This window comes from Cyprinodon variegatus, unplaced genomic scaffold (assembly GCF_000732505.1).
Source record: "Cyprinodon variegatus isolate N-32 unplaced genomic scaffold, C_variegatus-1.0 Scaffold403, whole genome shotgun sequence".
Lineage (NCBI taxonomy): Eukaryota > Metazoa > Chordata > Actinopteri > Cyprinodontiformes > Cyprinodontidae > Cyprinodon > Cyprinodon variegatus.
The window spans coordinates 549490-567310 of NW_015150856.1; the positions used below are offsets into that span (position 1 = coordinate 549490).

The window sequence follows — 17821 nt, forward strand, 5'->3', positions numbered from 1 at the left end:
CTCAAACCTTGTGGGCGGGACTAATTTCGGAATGGCACCCAGGCTAGGCGTAACACACCAGACAAGTTGGGTGATATAGGAAAAAATCCCATTTCAAAATTGTTCAATGTTCAAAATCACGCACTTTGTGTTGTACATCATATCTTGTCTAATATTCCTGGTTCTTCAAAGTAGCAACCTTTTGCTTTGATTACTGCTTCGCACACTATTGGCTTGATGGGCTTCAAGAGTTCGTCAACTGAAATGGTTTTCACTTCAAAGGTGTCCCCTTTCAGGTTTAATAAGTTGGATTTCTTGCCTTATAAATGGGGTTGGGACCATCAGTTGTGTTGTGCAGGAGTAGGGTGGATAAACTGGCTCACATGATGACCGCCCAAGGAAAGGAGACAAAGAGTCATCTCTGCTGCGGAGGATAAGTTCATGTGAGTCACCAGCCTCAGAAAGAGCAGGTTAACAGCAGCTCAGAATAGAGACCAGGTCAATGACACACATAGTTCTAGCAGCAGACACATCTCTAGAACAACTGTTAAGAGGAGACTGTGTGAATCAGGCCTTCATGGTAGAGTAGCTGCTAGGAAACCACTGCTAAGGACCTGCAACAAGCAGAAGAGACTTTATTGGGCTAAATAACACCAGGAACGGACATTAGACCCATGGAAATCTGTGCTTTGGTCTAATGAGTCCAAATTTAAGATTGTTGGTTCCAACCATCATGTCTTTGTCCGACGCAGAAAAGGTGATCAGATGGACTCTACATGCCTGGTTCCCACCGTGAAGCATGGAGGAGGAGGTGTGATGGTGTGTGGGTGCTTTGCTGTTGACATTGTTGGGGATTTATTCAAAATTGAAGGCATACTGAACCAGCATGGCTACCACAGCATCTTGCATCAGCATGCTATTCCATCCGGTTTGCGTTTAGTTGGACCATCATTTATCTTTCAACAAGACAATGACCCCAAACACAGGCTAGTTGACAAAGAATGTTATTGATGGGGTGCTGCGCCAGATGAACTGGCCTCCACAATCACTGGACCTGAACCCAATCGAGATGCTTTGGGGTGAGCTGGACCGCAGAGTGAAGGCAAAAGGGCCAACGAGTGCTAAGCATCTCTGGGAACTCCTTTAAGACTGTTGGAAGACCATTTCAGTTGACTACCTCTTGAAGCTCATCAAGATAATGCCAAGCATGTGCAAAGCAGTCATCAAAGCAAAAGGTGGCTACTTTGAAGAACCTAGAATATAAGATATATTTTCAATTGTTTTACAATTGTTTTGTTAAGTATATAATTCCACATGTGTTAATTCATAGTGTTGATGCCTTCATTGTGAATCTTTAATTTTCATAGTCATAGTTCATAGTTCTTTGAATGAGAAGGTGTGTCCAAACTTTTGGTCTGTACTTTATATTGGAGTATATATACAAGTACCCAGTTCAATCCCCACTGCCTGAACTCTGGGTTCCTGAGCTGACCCTTAACCCCACACAGCCCCCCTGGTGCCACACAATGGCAGCGAGAGAGTGAATGCAGAGAGTGAATTTCCCCATCGGGATATTTATTTACAATAGGACTACACTGAAAAACAGTCCGATCTCCAGCATTTATAAACAAGGGTGTTGATGGAAGCAGCACAGCTGATATTTCTCTCCAGGATGGAGTCACAGCCAAACAGAAACAGACGATGTGAAAGTACTATGAGAAAATGCAGAGAGAGCAGAACATTAGAGATTGAACTAACATATTCTGCAGAGTAGGAGATAGAATTAAGCAGAATGATGAAATAGGGGTCCCTATGTCCTGTAGCCTGTAGCAGCATAACTATAAAGATATCGCTGCATAAGCTGATCCACTCTAACTATAAGCTTTATCAAAAAGGAAAGTTTTAAGCCTATCCATAAAAGTAGACAGGGTGTCTGCCTCAGACTAAAACTGGTAGTTGGTTCCACAGGAGAGGAGCCTGAAAACTAAAAGATCTGCCTCCCATTCTACTTTTAGAAATTCTAGGAACCACTAGTAAACCTGCAGATTGAGAGCGAAGTGCTCTGTTAGGAACATAAGGAACAATCAGATCTCTGATATAAGATGGAGCTTGGCCATTTAAGGCTTTATATGTGAGAAGGAGGATTTTAAATTCTATTCTGGATTTAACAGGAAGCCAATGAAGAGAAGCCAGGATAGGAGACATATGATCTCTCTTTTTAATTTTCATTAAAACAATTTTCTGGCTGCAGCATTTTGGATCAGCTGAAGGCTTGTAACTACATTTGTGGACTTCCTGATGGTAAAGAATTACAATATTCCAGCCTTGAAATACAAATGCATGGACTAGTTTCTCAGCATCACCCCTGAATAATATTCAACAGATGAAAGAAGGAAATTCTAGAAATCTCTTGGATATGGGATTTAAATGACAGGTCCCGATCAAAAATAACATCAAGATTTTTAACTTTATTATCTGAAATCAATAAAATGAATTGACTGATTAATCAGCTTCTTTTTCAAAGACTGCTGATGAATCTTATTCATAAACGTAATTTCTAGTATGACTTCAATTTGTTTTATTTAGATTTTATGTATTTTTTTAATTCTGTTTAACTGTAGTCTTACTGTGAAGCCTGCTGCTCTCTAAGAAAAGTCCTATATAAATAACGTACTTCCTTTTGTTATTGGGATAATTTCTTTTTTTGTTTTTCCTCTTCTTTTACCTGTGAAACAGATGAAATCCATGGGTACCAGGATGAAATCGATTTAGAGCTGGAGAGCTGTAGACCCAAACTGAGAGGAGTTTATGCTGCTTATACAAAGGAAGGTGGGTGAAATAAGAATGCATCGTTACTATATGCTGGGGAAGATTCTCAGTCATCCAGGTCATACTCATTCCCAAAAAGTTCATTTTCTTTTTTTTTCTTTTTTTTTTTTTTACTTTTTTTGGAAATGTTACTATAACTTAATCAATTTTCACTACTAGACCTGGTAAATATTATAAAGTGAATTTAAAAATTAAAATAAAAGTTCAGAGTGATAAAACTAGTATTTGCAATCTTATTCAAAATAGCAACCATGTGGTACGATTGTCTGTCTGGTCATAAGACCAGACACTCTGCAAACAGCCCACAGTCAGTTGTGGTTCATTTAAATCACACTCCCATTCCTAAAATCACAGCTCACCCACTAATTAACCAGAAAACATAGGATTTCTCTGTATTTAAGCTGTTAACTCAAAAAGAAGGTAATAACTCATGGAGACAAATCGATCACTGGTATGAGATAAACACCGACCACAGCATGTTGTCTGTTTTTTAGATTAGTAAATCCTAACAGGGGGTACTCATACCCCTAGTGGCCTTTTAGTGCATTGCAAAAGGTTTATGAAAATATTTTATTTCTCAGGTAATAAAATAAAATAGGGCTGGGATCTGTTCTGCCTTCTAAGGTCACTATTATATATTTCACATCCATTTGAAGGCTGCTGATCAAAAACAATAGAAAACCATCAACCACTTCTGCCGGGCATCAGGCTTCCATCTATTTGACTATACAACTACCATTAGTTTTTTCCACTCTCTTTATTTTCAAATGTATTTATGTCAGCTATGTGTTGCCTTGCCACAAAGTCAATTTCTGGCTCTGTTAAAACACAACTTAGTACAAGCTTTTTCTAGTTCTGATATCAACATTGGAAAAAGTATTGAGGAAGTAAGCGAGAGGCCTTGCTAATGGAACAAGAAAATTCAAATTTAAAATAAGAAAAAACAAGCATTGTCTTATTTCAAGTGCATATAATCTAATTCTTATTTTAAGAGTAAAAATACTCATACCATTGGCAGATCATCTTATTTACCTACTCAGATTAAGGGTAAATACGCTTACTTTAAGAAATGTTTACTTAATTCTAGATCGTTTTCGCAGTGAAGCTTCCAAGCTCAAGATAAAATCTGCACAAGAATTGAAGCAGTTGGTGTTACATAAACTGTTAATTAGATAAGCTTCTTTAAATTCATCTCATCTTCCTAACACCCATCATGTTTTTCTCTCCTCAGAGTGTCTAAGTGATGCCTTGAACTCGACATCATCTAAGGGGACGGAGGAAATGACCGAGAGCAATGAGCTCCTGGCTGTGGCTAAGCACTTCGGCAAGGAACTCCATGAAATCACCCTGGAAGCTCTAATAAAACTTGAGAAGGAAGGTTCAGAGGAAGATGAGAACCAACAGGAGAATGAGAATATTCCAAAGCGAAAAGGCCCCACACTGGCTTCCATACTGGGAAGAATGTCCTCATCAGCCACTCTGGGTCTCTCGGAGTCCATTAGCAACTGTGCCGTAGATGATGTGGAGAAAGGTATGTGGGGGAAAAAAATCCATATTAACCAAGGAAATGTTCTTAAGTAGTTATGCTAAGTTCCTGGAAATATTACTCAGATTTTAAAGTTCCACTTTCCCAGGTTTATTGTCTGTCATCTGCCCTTCTGGTTTTCCTGTCTTGCAGTTGCGTAATAGAATAATCCAATTCTGTTTAGATATGTAGCGCCAATTCACAACACGTTGTGTAAAAAAAATAACTCTGTCAATAAGGTCATATAACTATAGAACTTCTGGACAAACTGTTAGAATTTGTCTAAAAAAAGCTTGTACACTTGCTCCTTATCAGGACTCTGACCGGATTTTCAGTTTGTTGTAAATAAGGAGGAAAATATTGACATTCTAAGCAGTCTGGGATTTGGAGAGATGTTATTTTTTTTATTAAATCCCTGTTTTTAGTGTATAGAGCATGCCATAGTGTTTGTGAGTAGTTTGCTTGTATCATTGTTGTGGATTGAGTGGCCCGTAGTGGTGATGGGGGTAATTATGGTATTGGCAAGCATATATTGTTCACAATTAACATGTTTTAATTTTATTTATCGGATTCTCAATCCACAGAGACCCTGCGGCCCATTGCTGCAAACCTTTTTCAACCATCATCACCTCATGTTGTTTAACACTGATGGCCCAATTTTACAAGGTTTTGCTAGTTTCTGGTCAATTTTCTGAAGCTTAAAACACCTCAGTCCTTGCTTGACCATCATACTTACCTGACATATCAGCCACTAAAGTACATTTGGTTTGCTCTAAAACAGCATGTATAACAAAGTGTTTCCTCTTCCAATATCCAATATATAACAACTTTACACAGATAAAGGTGTGGACATTTGTTTTCAGTGCACATTGAAAATGTTTCAGCAAATCAAATAGTTGAGAATTTTATCAGGAAAAAGTTATTTTTTTTAAATGCAAGTAAAGTCAAAGAAGTTGTTCTCTGGATTTTTATTTGGAAATAAAATCCAGTGGAAATTATGTAAGGGATTATGCCCAATGAGATCATTTGGAGCTAGGGCAATAATTTGATATAATGATTGGACCAGAACTTCTTTGTTAGGTGTCTCATATCACTTTTTAACACACATCCAGCTGCCAGTCAGAATGAAGTATTTACCCAAATTGTGGTATAAATAACTAATTGTCAGAATTTTGCATTTTATTTTTCTCTATTTGGGTCTTCTCTAATCTTGATCTTTAATAATTGTGATAATTGTTTTCATGACAGATGACATCACTGACAATGGGGAGCTGGACCTGAGTGGCATAGATGACAGTGAGATAGATTTCGTACGTACCTTCCTCTGACCTCTGTTCAGATCAATGCTCCATCTAAAATGGAATCAAATCACTTGTACTTCTTTACATTCATAAGAAAATTGTTATAAATATTAAGTAATTAACTATAAATAATAAAAATGTCCACATATGCCGCCTAATATTTCATGTCAGTCATGGCAGGGTTTTTTTCTTTTTGGTTTAATTATGGGTAATCTGAGCCGCCCTGTGGAGGCGTATTTTTCCCACTATTATTATTCTGCTATTGTTACTTTGACAGAAATATATTCACATGATTGTGTCTTTATATTCCGTCATTGTACCAATGCAACCTTTAAAGCCACGATGCAAAAAGACATTATTGCACTTTAGTTTGCAATATTCTAAATCTAGATGCAAAAACTAAGCCTGCAAATCAGTTTTTTTTTTTGTAGGTGGGAAGTATTTACATTTGATATCCTGCACCTAGTGTTAACACAGAGTGTGCAGTTTAGTATTATTTTCCACATGCTTTAATATAATAAAATATTTTGAAGATCTGGCCCATGCAATTAAGCCCCTCTGACTCTTCTAGTTTAAAGATCAGTACCGCTGGCCCTTTATGACTCTGTACACATTAAGTGGTTTCTGTAGAACACGGATCACCAGGCCTCTTAAAACTGTTAAATTTAAAAAAAGATCTTTGTGTTTTATTACCATAATTACTAACTTGTTATATTTCCTGTTCTGTTTTGCTTCTTGATCTTTTCAGTATCTGCTGAGTGACAATGAAGTCAAAATCAAGACTGCGCTCTGGATGGCAGAAAACTCAGATTACCTAAAAGAACAAAAAGGTATTTGTTGCTCTTTTGGTTTTCACATCTTATGTGAAAGTCATGATTATTCTTAAAATAAATCACACACACTCAACGGGGGTTGAATTTCTTCCGGAAGAAACAGGAAGAAAGTCCTGGTAATGGATCATATTTTGGAGAATTTAGATGGTTCCATTGAAAGGTGAACTCACTATATCCAGCAGGTTATATAAGGACAAATCTTTATGAGAATACACACAGTGACACAAATTAAAAATGGATATAATTTATTTAGTGTTATAAAAATCTAGATGAATTAATAACTATTAATCTAAGAACTTGCAAAGAAACAACTGTGTTGAAACACTTTTTGAAACACTATTTAAAACAGAATTGATAATTTATTAATAGCCTTTGAATGGTAGGAAAACACTTTCTTGTACACTCAGATTACACCTGCTTGCTTTCCTTTTGTTTAAATCTTCTGCTATTCATGCCCCCAAACTATCTTGGTTTATAGATATTGAACCTCGCCTCAAGGTTATTACTGAATTTGGGCCTGTTTTGTTATTTTAAATCATGAGCACTGACAGAGCAAATTTCCATACAACGTTACAGAGCCTGTGAAGCACTTATGTACCAGTCTTCCCAATAGGGAATTGTGAGTTAAAATAATTAAGAAATGGCCGCCAGACCATATAGAATCTCTGTCATGTGTTTTTCAACTTGTCAAGTTTCAAGTCTGCCATTACATCCTCAATCCAGTGCTGTGTGTGTGTGTGGGAGGCATATCTGACTTCCAATTAAGCAAATAAGACGTCCGGCCAACAAAGATGAAAATGCATTTGCATCAGGTTGTGCACCAGATATTACAATCTCAGTGGAGCCAAAATAAATATGGAAATTTCACGATCAGTTTGTCACAGATGTGAGAAAAAGTATCAAAAATTGAGGACCAGAAATGTGCCAGTTTTGGGCAACCCCAGAACACATGAAGGGTAGCTGGAGCCTGAAAAAATCGGGAGCAAGTATGATCGAGATTTGGATAAATTCTGGCAAGCCTGCTTTTAGACAGATGAAGCCTTAAACTGGAGCAAACTGTCTTATGTTTATCAAAATTGAATGTATCCTCTTAACTGCATGTTGCCAGGAGATGTCCGACAATACAAATCCTGATTCCTCCTCCTATGCTTTCCTAGTATGGCTAAGTGATTATCTGGATATCCTGATACAATCTGCTCACTCTTCCATTTAAATCCTCCTCCAGCCTCTCATCTTATCCAGTCACTTGGCCAAGCAACGGAAAGGAAGGAACATTTTTCCAAATAAAGACAGGCACCTTCTGATATCTGAAATGATGTGAACGGAAGATTTTATGATTCACCAGGTTCTCGAATAACAAGAGCACACCGTCCTTAAAAAGATTGGTCAGAGATCAAGAATGGAGGAACTGCCTTACCTCATTACCATGAGAACATTTTGTGGCTGAAGCTGTTTATGCAGTTTAGGAAGAGGACAAACTGATATAAATATGTTATTATTTGTTGTGCAGCCCTTTGAACTTCTGCTGGGATTTATTCTGGCTCCTGGTGCCGAACTGGTCGGCCATTCCTGGTTTAAAGGTTTTCATGCTTAATCTTTTTCTTGTTTGCAGAAAAAGAAGCCAAGATACAAAAAGAAAAGGAACTTGGGATCTATAAAGAAAAAAAGGTAAAGGCAGTCAACCGGAAAATCTTGTTTGCGTTTTGAAAAATACAACTAGATGATCAGTTGAAAATGTGACGAAGAAAAAAAAAAAGAAAAAGTGATTGGTTTTACATAATCTCAGATTCATTTTAAAATTTGACATTCTTTTCAAATCTCAAAAACCCAAATGCTCACTATGGTCTTCTAGTTTGAAAGACAGGTCTGCATGACTTCAAACGAATTATCCTTACACTTTAGGACACTTTTAATTGTGCCTGCTGATTTAAGGTAACCATCGCGACAAAGATGGTGATAAAATATGTAATAGTTTAAAGTACTTTAAAAATGAGGTCTCATTTTGATAAACACTTTAACGGGATAAATCCCGAAGGCTCTCAGTAAAAGGATATGCCAAACAAAGAACACGTCCTTTTGATTCTGAATAAAGCAGAATGATGTAAAAGGGGTCCCCATGTCCTCCAGAAGTCTAAGCCTATAGCAGCATAACTAACCCAGTATTATAGTGTAGCGGATTTTCAAAGAGTTGCTCTGGATACTGAGAGCCGTGGGCAGAAATGACTTCCTTTAGCAGTTAGTATTACCTCTAGTCTGAAGAAGCATCCAGACATTGCTTTATTACCTAGTGATGATGATCGTCCTTCATTTTATGAACAATTCTTTTCTACTCAATAATTTCCAGAGGCTCAAAGAAACTAGTTTTAGTGCTTGTTGACTTTTTTTCCAAGTCCCTTGCTCTGATGTTGCTACCCAAATGTACATGTTACCTGTATGCTCTTGCATACAGGAGCCTTTGCTCCAAAGATTAAAAAAAAAGATGGATGGCATGAATGCTTGACATATTTAAAAATATTGCTCTTATATTTTTATATTTCATTTAACATTCAAAGTCCCAAAGTGGCAAAAAAAATAGGATAAATTTGAAATTAAAGGTCAAACCTTTTGTAAAAAAACAACGGAAACTGAATTAATCCAGTCTGTTGCACTAGTTTTTTTTTGTGATAAATACTATAGACGAGATTAGTGGAAAAAAAACAAAAAAAAAAACAGGACCATAAGATATTTTTGTTTGTAAACGCTTCTAAAAACCATTAATTATTGTTTTAAAGTTTAAAACTTTCTAAGATATATACATGTTTGTGGATATTACATATCAAAATGGGAAAATGTTTAATTTCCACATATCTGCTATTTGTTTAACTTTACACGTCTTTTAGACAAGTTTTTTTCATTAGTATTGATTGTTATAACGTTTCACACGATGTGACGTTTTACTTCATTGTGTACATCCTCTATGTTTAAAACAGCCAAGAAGTCAATCAAGAAGGAACACCACCATTAGAGCCAAAACAGCTGATGAGGCCATTGAAAAGATGTTGGAGCAGAAGAAAATATCAACCAAGATCAACTATGATGTGTTAAAGGACCTTAATGTAAAGCCTAGCCCCAGCCAAGCTAGTGAGGCAGAGTCACCAAAGCTGAAGCAGTCAGCCACCAGAACAGCTGGCTCCAACCGAAGGCCTGCTCCCACCCGAACCCCACTGAGCCTTAGCACGCCACTAAGCACTCTTGGAAAACGGTAGGATGTGGTAATCAATGTTTTTTTTTTTTTGGTTGGACGGTAGACACAGGAAATGGGATTGTAGAAAGAGGGACGACATGCAGCGAAGTTCTACAGGCTGCAACTCAAACCTTAAAGGCCACATCTAGGACTGAGTGGTCAGTGCATCGTTCACATCCTCAATCCCTGCATCACCACCATGTTGGAGCCCTGACGTTAGAGCTTGGGGTTAAAACCCTCTCAGAATTGAATGGGGTTTTATAATTGGCAAACTTGCCTGTTTTAATTATGAGTGTGTTGATTCAGTGTGTGAAATGGTTTTGGTAAAGAATTGTTATGCTACAGGTTAACATTAAAGAGAATGACGTCTAAAGTATAATAATCCTCAAAGTTATTTATGGTTGTGCTGCTGAGTATAATTATACATAAGGGCTTGTCTAAAGAATATGAGGAGACCTATAAGCAGACTTGAATCTTACATCGGCATCCTGTAAATATTTAGAATATTGACATTTGTCTTCCCCTTGATCATCCGGGTGATGTTTACCTGAGATGATCTGAGCCAGTCAGACTGATTAATCTAAACAATACAATACAATACCATTGTTCCACTTGTGCATAATGCAGCAGAATAGATGAACTGGCATTACAAGAGGACATTATTAATGGGTGAATTAGAGTGATCAGAAAGATTTCCTGCCCATGATGACTGTCTAATATGCTGATTTACAGTCCATAGAGCAATGCTCATGGCCCCAAGTGTCGGAAAATGGGAGACGCTGACCAGCTAGACCCACGGCATCCTCATTCAGTCTTAAGTGTTACAGTGGGAAGTCAGTGCACACAACTGTAATGTAGAATAATGGGAGAGGTAGCTGGATGAGCAGTTCTAAAGAAACGCAAACAAATATTTGCTTTTGTTACAGATTGCAGCCATTCATTTCCAAACAGCCCAACAAGAAACTGGCTGTTGAGAAGGTGAGTTTACTGTTCATTTACTCTTCAGCTTTACTTTAACAAGGCAGCTCGTTATTAAACCATTTCCCTACAACAAATTGAAGGACTAGAACACATTTTGATGATCGGACAATCCCATTTCCTCAACAGAGCTTTTGCCAGAATATGGGTCTTTGTTCACCTGGAATGAGCCAGATTGATTGTGTAGCTCAATTTGTCCCATTATGTAGAGTGAAAAAGCCCAGCCCTGTTGGTGAGGGGGAAAAAACTCCTTCACCTATGCTGAAAAACTGCAGTGACAGTGAATCCCTTTTACCTTCCCCTTCTTCTTCAGTAGAAAAGGTTTTCCATATTTTTTTCTTGATATTACGGTACAACAATGATGGACACTCTAAAAAATAAAATGCTTTGAGTTAAGATAAATATGTTTTGCAATAAGACACAGTTACAGAATTATCCATCATTGACAGTTTGCCTTCTGTTTTTACAAATAATACAGGTTCCTCTAAAAAAAAATTTTTAACTGCTGACAAGTACAATTTTCTTTGACAGATATTCTGGAAAGTCATACTGTCATAGTAGAATATTTACATGCAGTGACCTTTGAGAGTAAACAGAATTTATTTGGAGATCGAGGTCCCAGAGTCTTGAGGAAGACCAGAGAGGCACAGATTTCTGTTGCTTGAAGTCTAGTGTGAAACTTTCCTTGTTCAGTGATGGTGTCTGGTGCCATGTAGTCTCATAGTGTTGCTCCAATGGATTGGTGTGCCAACAGCAGCAGAACAGGGACCAGTTCTTGTGCTCCTGGACTCAGAGATCCATTTTCCCAGCTGCTTCTTGTCCATCAGGAAGTCTGAAATCCACCTGCAGGTGAAGTGGGGCATGTTCAGTAGGGAGAGCTTGTCCTGCAACAGGACTGTGGTGATGATGCTGCTGCTGCTGCAGAACGCAGATCTTTAATCCATTAATATGATCATGGTAAAGGATCCTGGGAAGTCCAGAAACTGCAGTATGTAGTAGAGGTTTGGGCAAATGATCTTAGGGGTAATCTGTTGTCCTTGTTTTTTTTTTTTTTCCAAGTCAGGGATGATGGTGAATGTCTTGGAGCAGGCTGGCACATGGCATGTCTCCTCTCAGGTGTTAAAAATGTCCATGAAGAATGGCTGAACAGCCCAGTGTGTCGGGGTCCTTGTAAAATTGAGGACAGGGGGGAGGGGTCATTAGATGTTATACACAAGTTTTATTTTTTGACGATAATTAAAAAAGTCTTTTCATGACATTCCATCTTTCTAATGTTGCTGATAGAGCACATCTTTGAATTGTATCTTGGGGTAGTGAGGGTCAGAATTTTCCATTTTAAATAAACCTGAAATGTTCTGTCCTCATGCTGTAATGTCAGACTTGCAATAAATGCTGGGAGGTGCAGTTTTTCGGTCTATTCTTAAAAATCACCCTAATGGTGTGCTACAAATCTTAATTAAAAATAGTAACACAATAATTAGCTTCCCTGCACATAAACATTGTTAATTCGATATTTCCTCAGACTGAAGCCACCAGCTCCCCAACAGTGACCGAAGTAGCCCATCCCAGCGAAGTTGTTGTGGAACATGGCCCCGTGATCTATGACGATGTTGAAGAAGAGGAGGATGAAGAGGAGCCCTGTGTTAGTGCTATGGAGCTGCTTGGTGGTGACGGTCAGTTGTGAAATGCAAACATCTTCTCTCTTATTATAACATTTATTTATATTTAACCGTTCCACTAAAACTGTCATTTCAAGGCAAATGGAACCAAACCAAAATTCTCAAACATTAAATGAGTAGTGTGTTGTATTCAGCTGAATGTCGAGGGGTGTAGTTTATAAAGCGTGCATACGCAGAATGTGGCCTCAAACTGGCGAACATTACTTTATTTACAACACAATGGTAAAACAGATTGTCAGACTGCATCAGAATTCCTCTGACATTCAGTTTCACTTCATATCAAACTTCTCACATTATGATACATTTAAAATAAAAACATTATATAAAAAAAATTAGGCACCCAGAGCATGTTTTTGCAATTTGTGCAAGAAAATTCCTCTCAGATTAGGGAGACAGCCAAGGACACAAACGTTAGCTGAAGTGCTAACATGTTTACAGGCTGTCAGGCTAAGCAGCTCAACACAACAATGTTACTCCCAGCTCTTTAAAGCCTTGTAACTAAGAGTATCAATCCTCTCTTAAATGAAGCCTGATTTGTTAGCACTAATGTTGTGTCGGCAATTGTCTTTCAAATGCTCAGCACACACACTCAAAACCTTCGAAAGTTTTGCAGGTAGGTTACCATCAGCTGAGTCTGTAGGGACTCAGTTGAAGGCTGTTATAAAGACTTTTGTCGTGTTGATGCCATACCTGGGCTGACCATAAGGAGAACCAGGAGTATTGCCAAGGCGCCGGCCTGGGATTAGCCTGCTGGCATATGTCTATCTCTCTCTGTCTCGCTCTTTTTTTTTTTTTTTTGTAAAGTCTTCCAGTGCAGTTGTGATGCTCCTGTCAGAGAGGCAGGCCAGGCCACTTTGGCCAGTAGCATGTGAGGCGGGAAAGACAATTGGTTTATTTCAATTAAAACCCGCCCTGTCTGACGTTTGTCTGGTGCAGACCAAAATACTCATAGTCGATACACGTTTTATCTCTTTAGTTTATCCCTTTAAGTTATCCTTTTAATTTTGTACGAGAAATACACTTTAAACCACCTCAATGGGCATCTATCCCTTTAGTCGTGTACAAAAAACTAATTGCTTACTTTTGGCTGTTTTTTTGCAGCATATGTTGATCTGACCTTTAATTTTTTTTTTTTTTTTGTATGCGATTAAAGGGATACATGCCCATCAAGGTAATTTAAAGTCTATTTTCCATACAAAACTAAAGGGATAAATGCAAATCTAATGTCTTGTGCGTGTGTATTGACTATAGGTATGCTGGTCAGACGGGGGTATGCCGATCTGGCAGAACAGTGGCTGCTGTGGTGTGTGTAGCTAGCGAGCGGTGCGAGTGAGGATAAGAAGTAATGGACTCGGTCTACGAATGTGATAAAAGGAAGAGAAAAGGCGGTGCAAAGAGGCAAAGAGCCAAAAACAAAAAGGTGCTGGAGGAGGACATGGCCAAATGCAGAAAATACCAGATTTATTCAGCTCGGGACAGCAGCTCCTCTACGTAACTCCCTTATAATCACATTTAAACTTAAAGAATTGGGAACAAAATGCAGAACAAAAATTATAGTCGGACTAACCTAATTTGTATTACTTGGGTTTTCATCAAAACACCTGTGCCGCTTTCATGAGCTCCGTTAGCTGTGAGAAAAACCACCGATCCCACGCTGTTCTCTACATCTAGTCTGTTCCTTTGCTTAGTTTGAGTGTGTTTAAAAAATAAATTTAAACTCAAACACATAAGGAAAAACTTACTTTTTGGTTGATAAAAGCTTGTTTAATGTTTCAGAAAGCAAAACAGATCCCAGCCCTATTTTATTTTACTACCTAAAAAATCAGTGTCAGTCAGTCATGTCCTGGCCTGAAAAAAATCCTCCAGTCTGACCCTGGTTGATGCAGAAATTAACAGAGCACCTTAGCTCTTAGGTAAGCAATGTCTGTTTGGATGCTCTGTATCTGAATAGAAAGATGGCGCCTGCTAGAAAGTGGGCTCAGATAGGTGGGGGGACTGGTTATTTTCCCTTGTGACATCATAAAGGGCATGCAGGCCTTAGCTAAGAGGTGTAGAAAAGCAGGTGACAGACTTGAAATGTTTTTTTCATTTGTGAACCTAGGATTTAGGACATGGATGACGGTTACAAAATACTTATAATAGAAATTTAACATAATATGCAAACTTTAATCATAGATTGACATCATCATGGGCATTCCCCAGTTTGATAAATCTTTGCATTGATGAGCAATAGCAATAGGACCTCTCTAAACGCAAGCTTAAATTCCAAATCAATATCTTCACTTTCCTCAACATCATGTGCATCTCCCCAACGATCACCAGTGTTACAAATACCACACATTAACACATAAATTGTGACATGGTGTAAGGCCTTTCCACTGTAGACAATTAAATTCTAACGGATGTGACAGCCGTGCGTGACGGTATACAATGATGCGAGAAGGAGCACGTCTTTTTCACACCAACAATAAGTAAAAAGTTATCAATGATGAGCTCTTAGCTAAAACATAGGAACTAAAAGAGTGGAAGCTTTGGCTGGAGGGAGCTGAACACCCAGTATTTATTCTGAGCAAAAACTGGATCTCACCCATGATCTTCCACAAACCTGAAGCCAAGATGGTTGTGTGTTCCAAATTTTCACTTTTGAAATTAGATTATCTAACTCATTTGAAAAAAATATATAAATAAATAAGTCTGCCATCACTTTTTGTCTGAAGAACAGAAAACGTTCTCCTTATCACCGTCATATACCTTCAGCTCACTGTTCTTCTTTTGGCTCTCATCTTAAAGATTCTCACCCTGGAAGTTGTTGCACCATGCTTCTGATATGCCTCTTCCTCTTCAAGACAAGAAGTTTCTTCAGTCACAAACAATTCCCAGGTTGATGCCCAGCAGTTGCTCTTACTGCCTGTCTGGCCTACTGCATTTATAAAGCCAGCTCATACATTTATATTTAATTGTATGGAATATTTGCTCTCCAGTTTCTACAGGCTCCTCCAGAAAAAAAAGGCACTGCATGTCTAACACTGTCCTTATGTCAGGTCTAACCTCATATGTGCAAATAGACTCGATAAGTAAGAAAAAATCCTCTTTCACCCTCCAGGTTATGGTTGTGATGGAGAATACGACGATGGATACTAGCAGCATCCTTCAACCGTCTTTTCATTCCCAACCGGCTCTGGACTCCAAAGTAGATCCCACTGGAGGAAATGTTCTCAGATTTGTTCTCCTTTGTTCCAGTTGGGTGGAAATGGGAACAAGCGATAAGGTGGTGGCAGAGTGCTTTTTTGAGCAGTGCACTGGATTGTTTCAGGTTGGACTTTTTCCTGCGGAACACAACCTTAAGGAAGGTCTTATTCTAACAAAGCTAACCAAGTCAAAAACATTAAAGGACCTCATTAGGACCTTAGGTTTTATTGCACACAAAACAGTTCAGTGATTTCTCCTGACAGGTAATGTTTTAAAGCTATAATTTTTTTCACTCACAAAGATGTGTTTTTCTTCAGATAGTTATTCCCTTTGTTAGCAAGATAAAACCATCTCTTGATATGTTTAACATGTTTAAATGAAAATAGAATTTAATTTATGCTCTATGTTGCTTACAGTATCCATTCAGAAGTTCTAAAATTAGAAGAGGAAAATACATTATTCTATTTTCCTAAAAGGAGTTTATTGAGGAATGCAATCCTTTTAGGTTTGGGGTTTAATATGATTGTTAATATGGGTTTAATGATTGTGATCATGAGTCTACGTTGTACACTAAACACCCTAACTGGATAAAATAAAACAATTTTTGTTTGGGATTTGTTTTTTTGAGAACTATTCAGAGAATAGGGGTTAACACAGGTAAATCTCTAAGTACTTAATGTTTTCATCTAGTTTATTGCATTTACCTTTAAAATTGAAAAGAACTGATTTTCATTCATATCAAAATCATTTAATTGGTCCGTCCCTAAGTGAACCCCTGCTGCTTAGGGTAGAGCTGCTGACATCTGACCCAGGCTGAGCCAATAGCAAAAATCGAATTCAGTAAACGCTTTTGAACCTGAAGTGGTCAACAAACGGGCAGTTTTGATTTAGTATAGTGATAAATAGTGATGGGTTAATGAGGAATCAATGCAATCGATGCAAACCTGTATTGATGCTGGGTTGACACTTTCTCACAATACTGACACCTGCTGGACATTTAAAGACATTACAGGCAGCTTATTGGACAGACTAAACTGAATCTATTTAATGACCTAGTGCAATGATAGAATTTAAGTTATTGTAGGTTATATTATTTAATATCTATGTTTAATTTGAAAATATCTTTGATAGTTTTAGATTTGCCAATAAATAATGTCAACATATATCATTACATAAAAATTGAGGGGAAATTGAAAATGAGGATGATTGAGGACTAGGTTTTTAAATTATAATTTGAAAACAATAAGTACACCAAAAACAGTAAATAAACTAAGAGTAAATATGAAATAAACTTTAATTTCATATTTACATGGCATTGTGTAGACTGAGACTTTAATGAAGACCACACAACGACGCATCTGTGTTGTTCGACCAATCACTAGTGATAAATCTGATGTGGGGGAGTGGCAGCCTAGTGGTTAGGGCTTAAAGCTTGGGACCCAGATTCTGAGTTCAAGCCCCACTCCCACAGACTACCACTCTGGGTCCCTGAGCAAGACCCTTAACCCCACGCTACTCTTTCTATTTAGTTATGCAAGAATGTTACTTTACGGTTGTACATGACTGTTAGAAAGCTTTGTTAAAAAGTTTATTTTGTGGGAAAATGTAAAGATAAATGGTTAAGATGATTGTAAACAACATTAACTACCAAATAGAGATAAAAGAAAAGCATCCTGACCATTTCATGTACAAAAAATTTATTCAGCATAACTGAACTTTCAAAACAATAAAACTTTGGTAAGACTTTGAAGTGTTCACTTGATTTTTTTGTCGTTTTTCTGTTTTTCTGTAACAAAAAAAAGTAAAAGTAAGGAGAAATAATTCAGACAGTATAAACATAATAAAGTTTAGGACATGAACATTATGATGAATCACCTTCAAAGGAGGGGTCCAGGGAACAAAGCTGGTTTATGAAAGTTGGCCTTTGAACTTCTCTAGCGAGATCACCTTGGGAAAAAAGCCAAAGAGGATTAAAGAACATTTTGATCAGTTATCAAGGGTCCTTTCTTTTCAGTATCCACCCTGATAAATGAAAGTTGATGACTATGAAATATTCAGTCATGAAAGTATTCAATATTGTCACATTAAGCTGTTTTTTTTACTTTTAATCACATAAGTTCTTATGAGTCTTACTCAGGGTTCCCGCAGGTCCTTAAGTCTTAAAAGGCATTGAATTCTTCAAAATAAAACTAAGGCCTTAATTGGTATTAAAATGTCTTAAATTAGTCTTTCCTAGGTCTTATTTTTTAAAACATCATAAATGGCATTATTTTTGTTATCTAAAA

The 17821-nt window shown here is 37.6% G+C and overlaps 2 protein-coding genes across 2 annotated transcripts in view; one reads left to right on the top strand and one right to left on the bottom strand.

Moving 5' to 3' along the window:
- Window positions 1-16150, top strand: part of LOC107093013 (transcription factor IIIB 90 kDa subunit-like) — a 64849-nt gene extending 48699 nt beyond the window's left edge. Inside the window, exons 11-19 of the mRNA XM_015387801.1 lie at window positions 2716-2808; window positions 4040-4339; window positions 5582-5643; window positions 6383-6464; window positions 8080-8135; window positions 9437-9708; window positions 10617-10668; window positions 12191-12341; window positions 15451-16150. Coding sequence (XP_015243287.1) covers window positions 2716-2808; window positions 4040-4339; window positions 5582-5643; window positions 6383-6464; window positions 8080-8135; window positions 9437-9708; window positions 10617-10668; window positions 12191-12341; window positions 15451-15488 — 1106 coding nt within the window. The 3' untranslated portion in view covers window positions 15489-16150. The remainder of the gene's footprint in view (window positions 1-2715; window positions 2809-4039; window positions 4340-5581; window positions 5644-6382; window positions 6465-8079; window positions 8136-9436; window positions 9709-10616; window positions 10669-12190; window positions 12342-15450) is intronic.
- Window positions 16151-17119: 969 nt separating this feature from the next.
- LOC107093015 (snRNA-activating protein complex subunit 1-like) overlaps window positions 17120-17821 on the bottom strand; it is a 7707-nt gene continuing 7005 nt past the window's right edge. The window contains exons 9-10 of the mRNA XM_015387804.1: window positions 17412-17483; window positions 17120-17322 (exon numbers count right to left, since the gene is read on the bottom strand). Coding sequence (XP_015243290.1) covers window positions 17291-17322; window positions 17412-17483 — 104 coding nt within the window. The 3' untranslated portion in view covers window positions 17120-17290. The remainder of the gene's footprint in view (window positions 17323-17411; window positions 17484-17821) is intronic.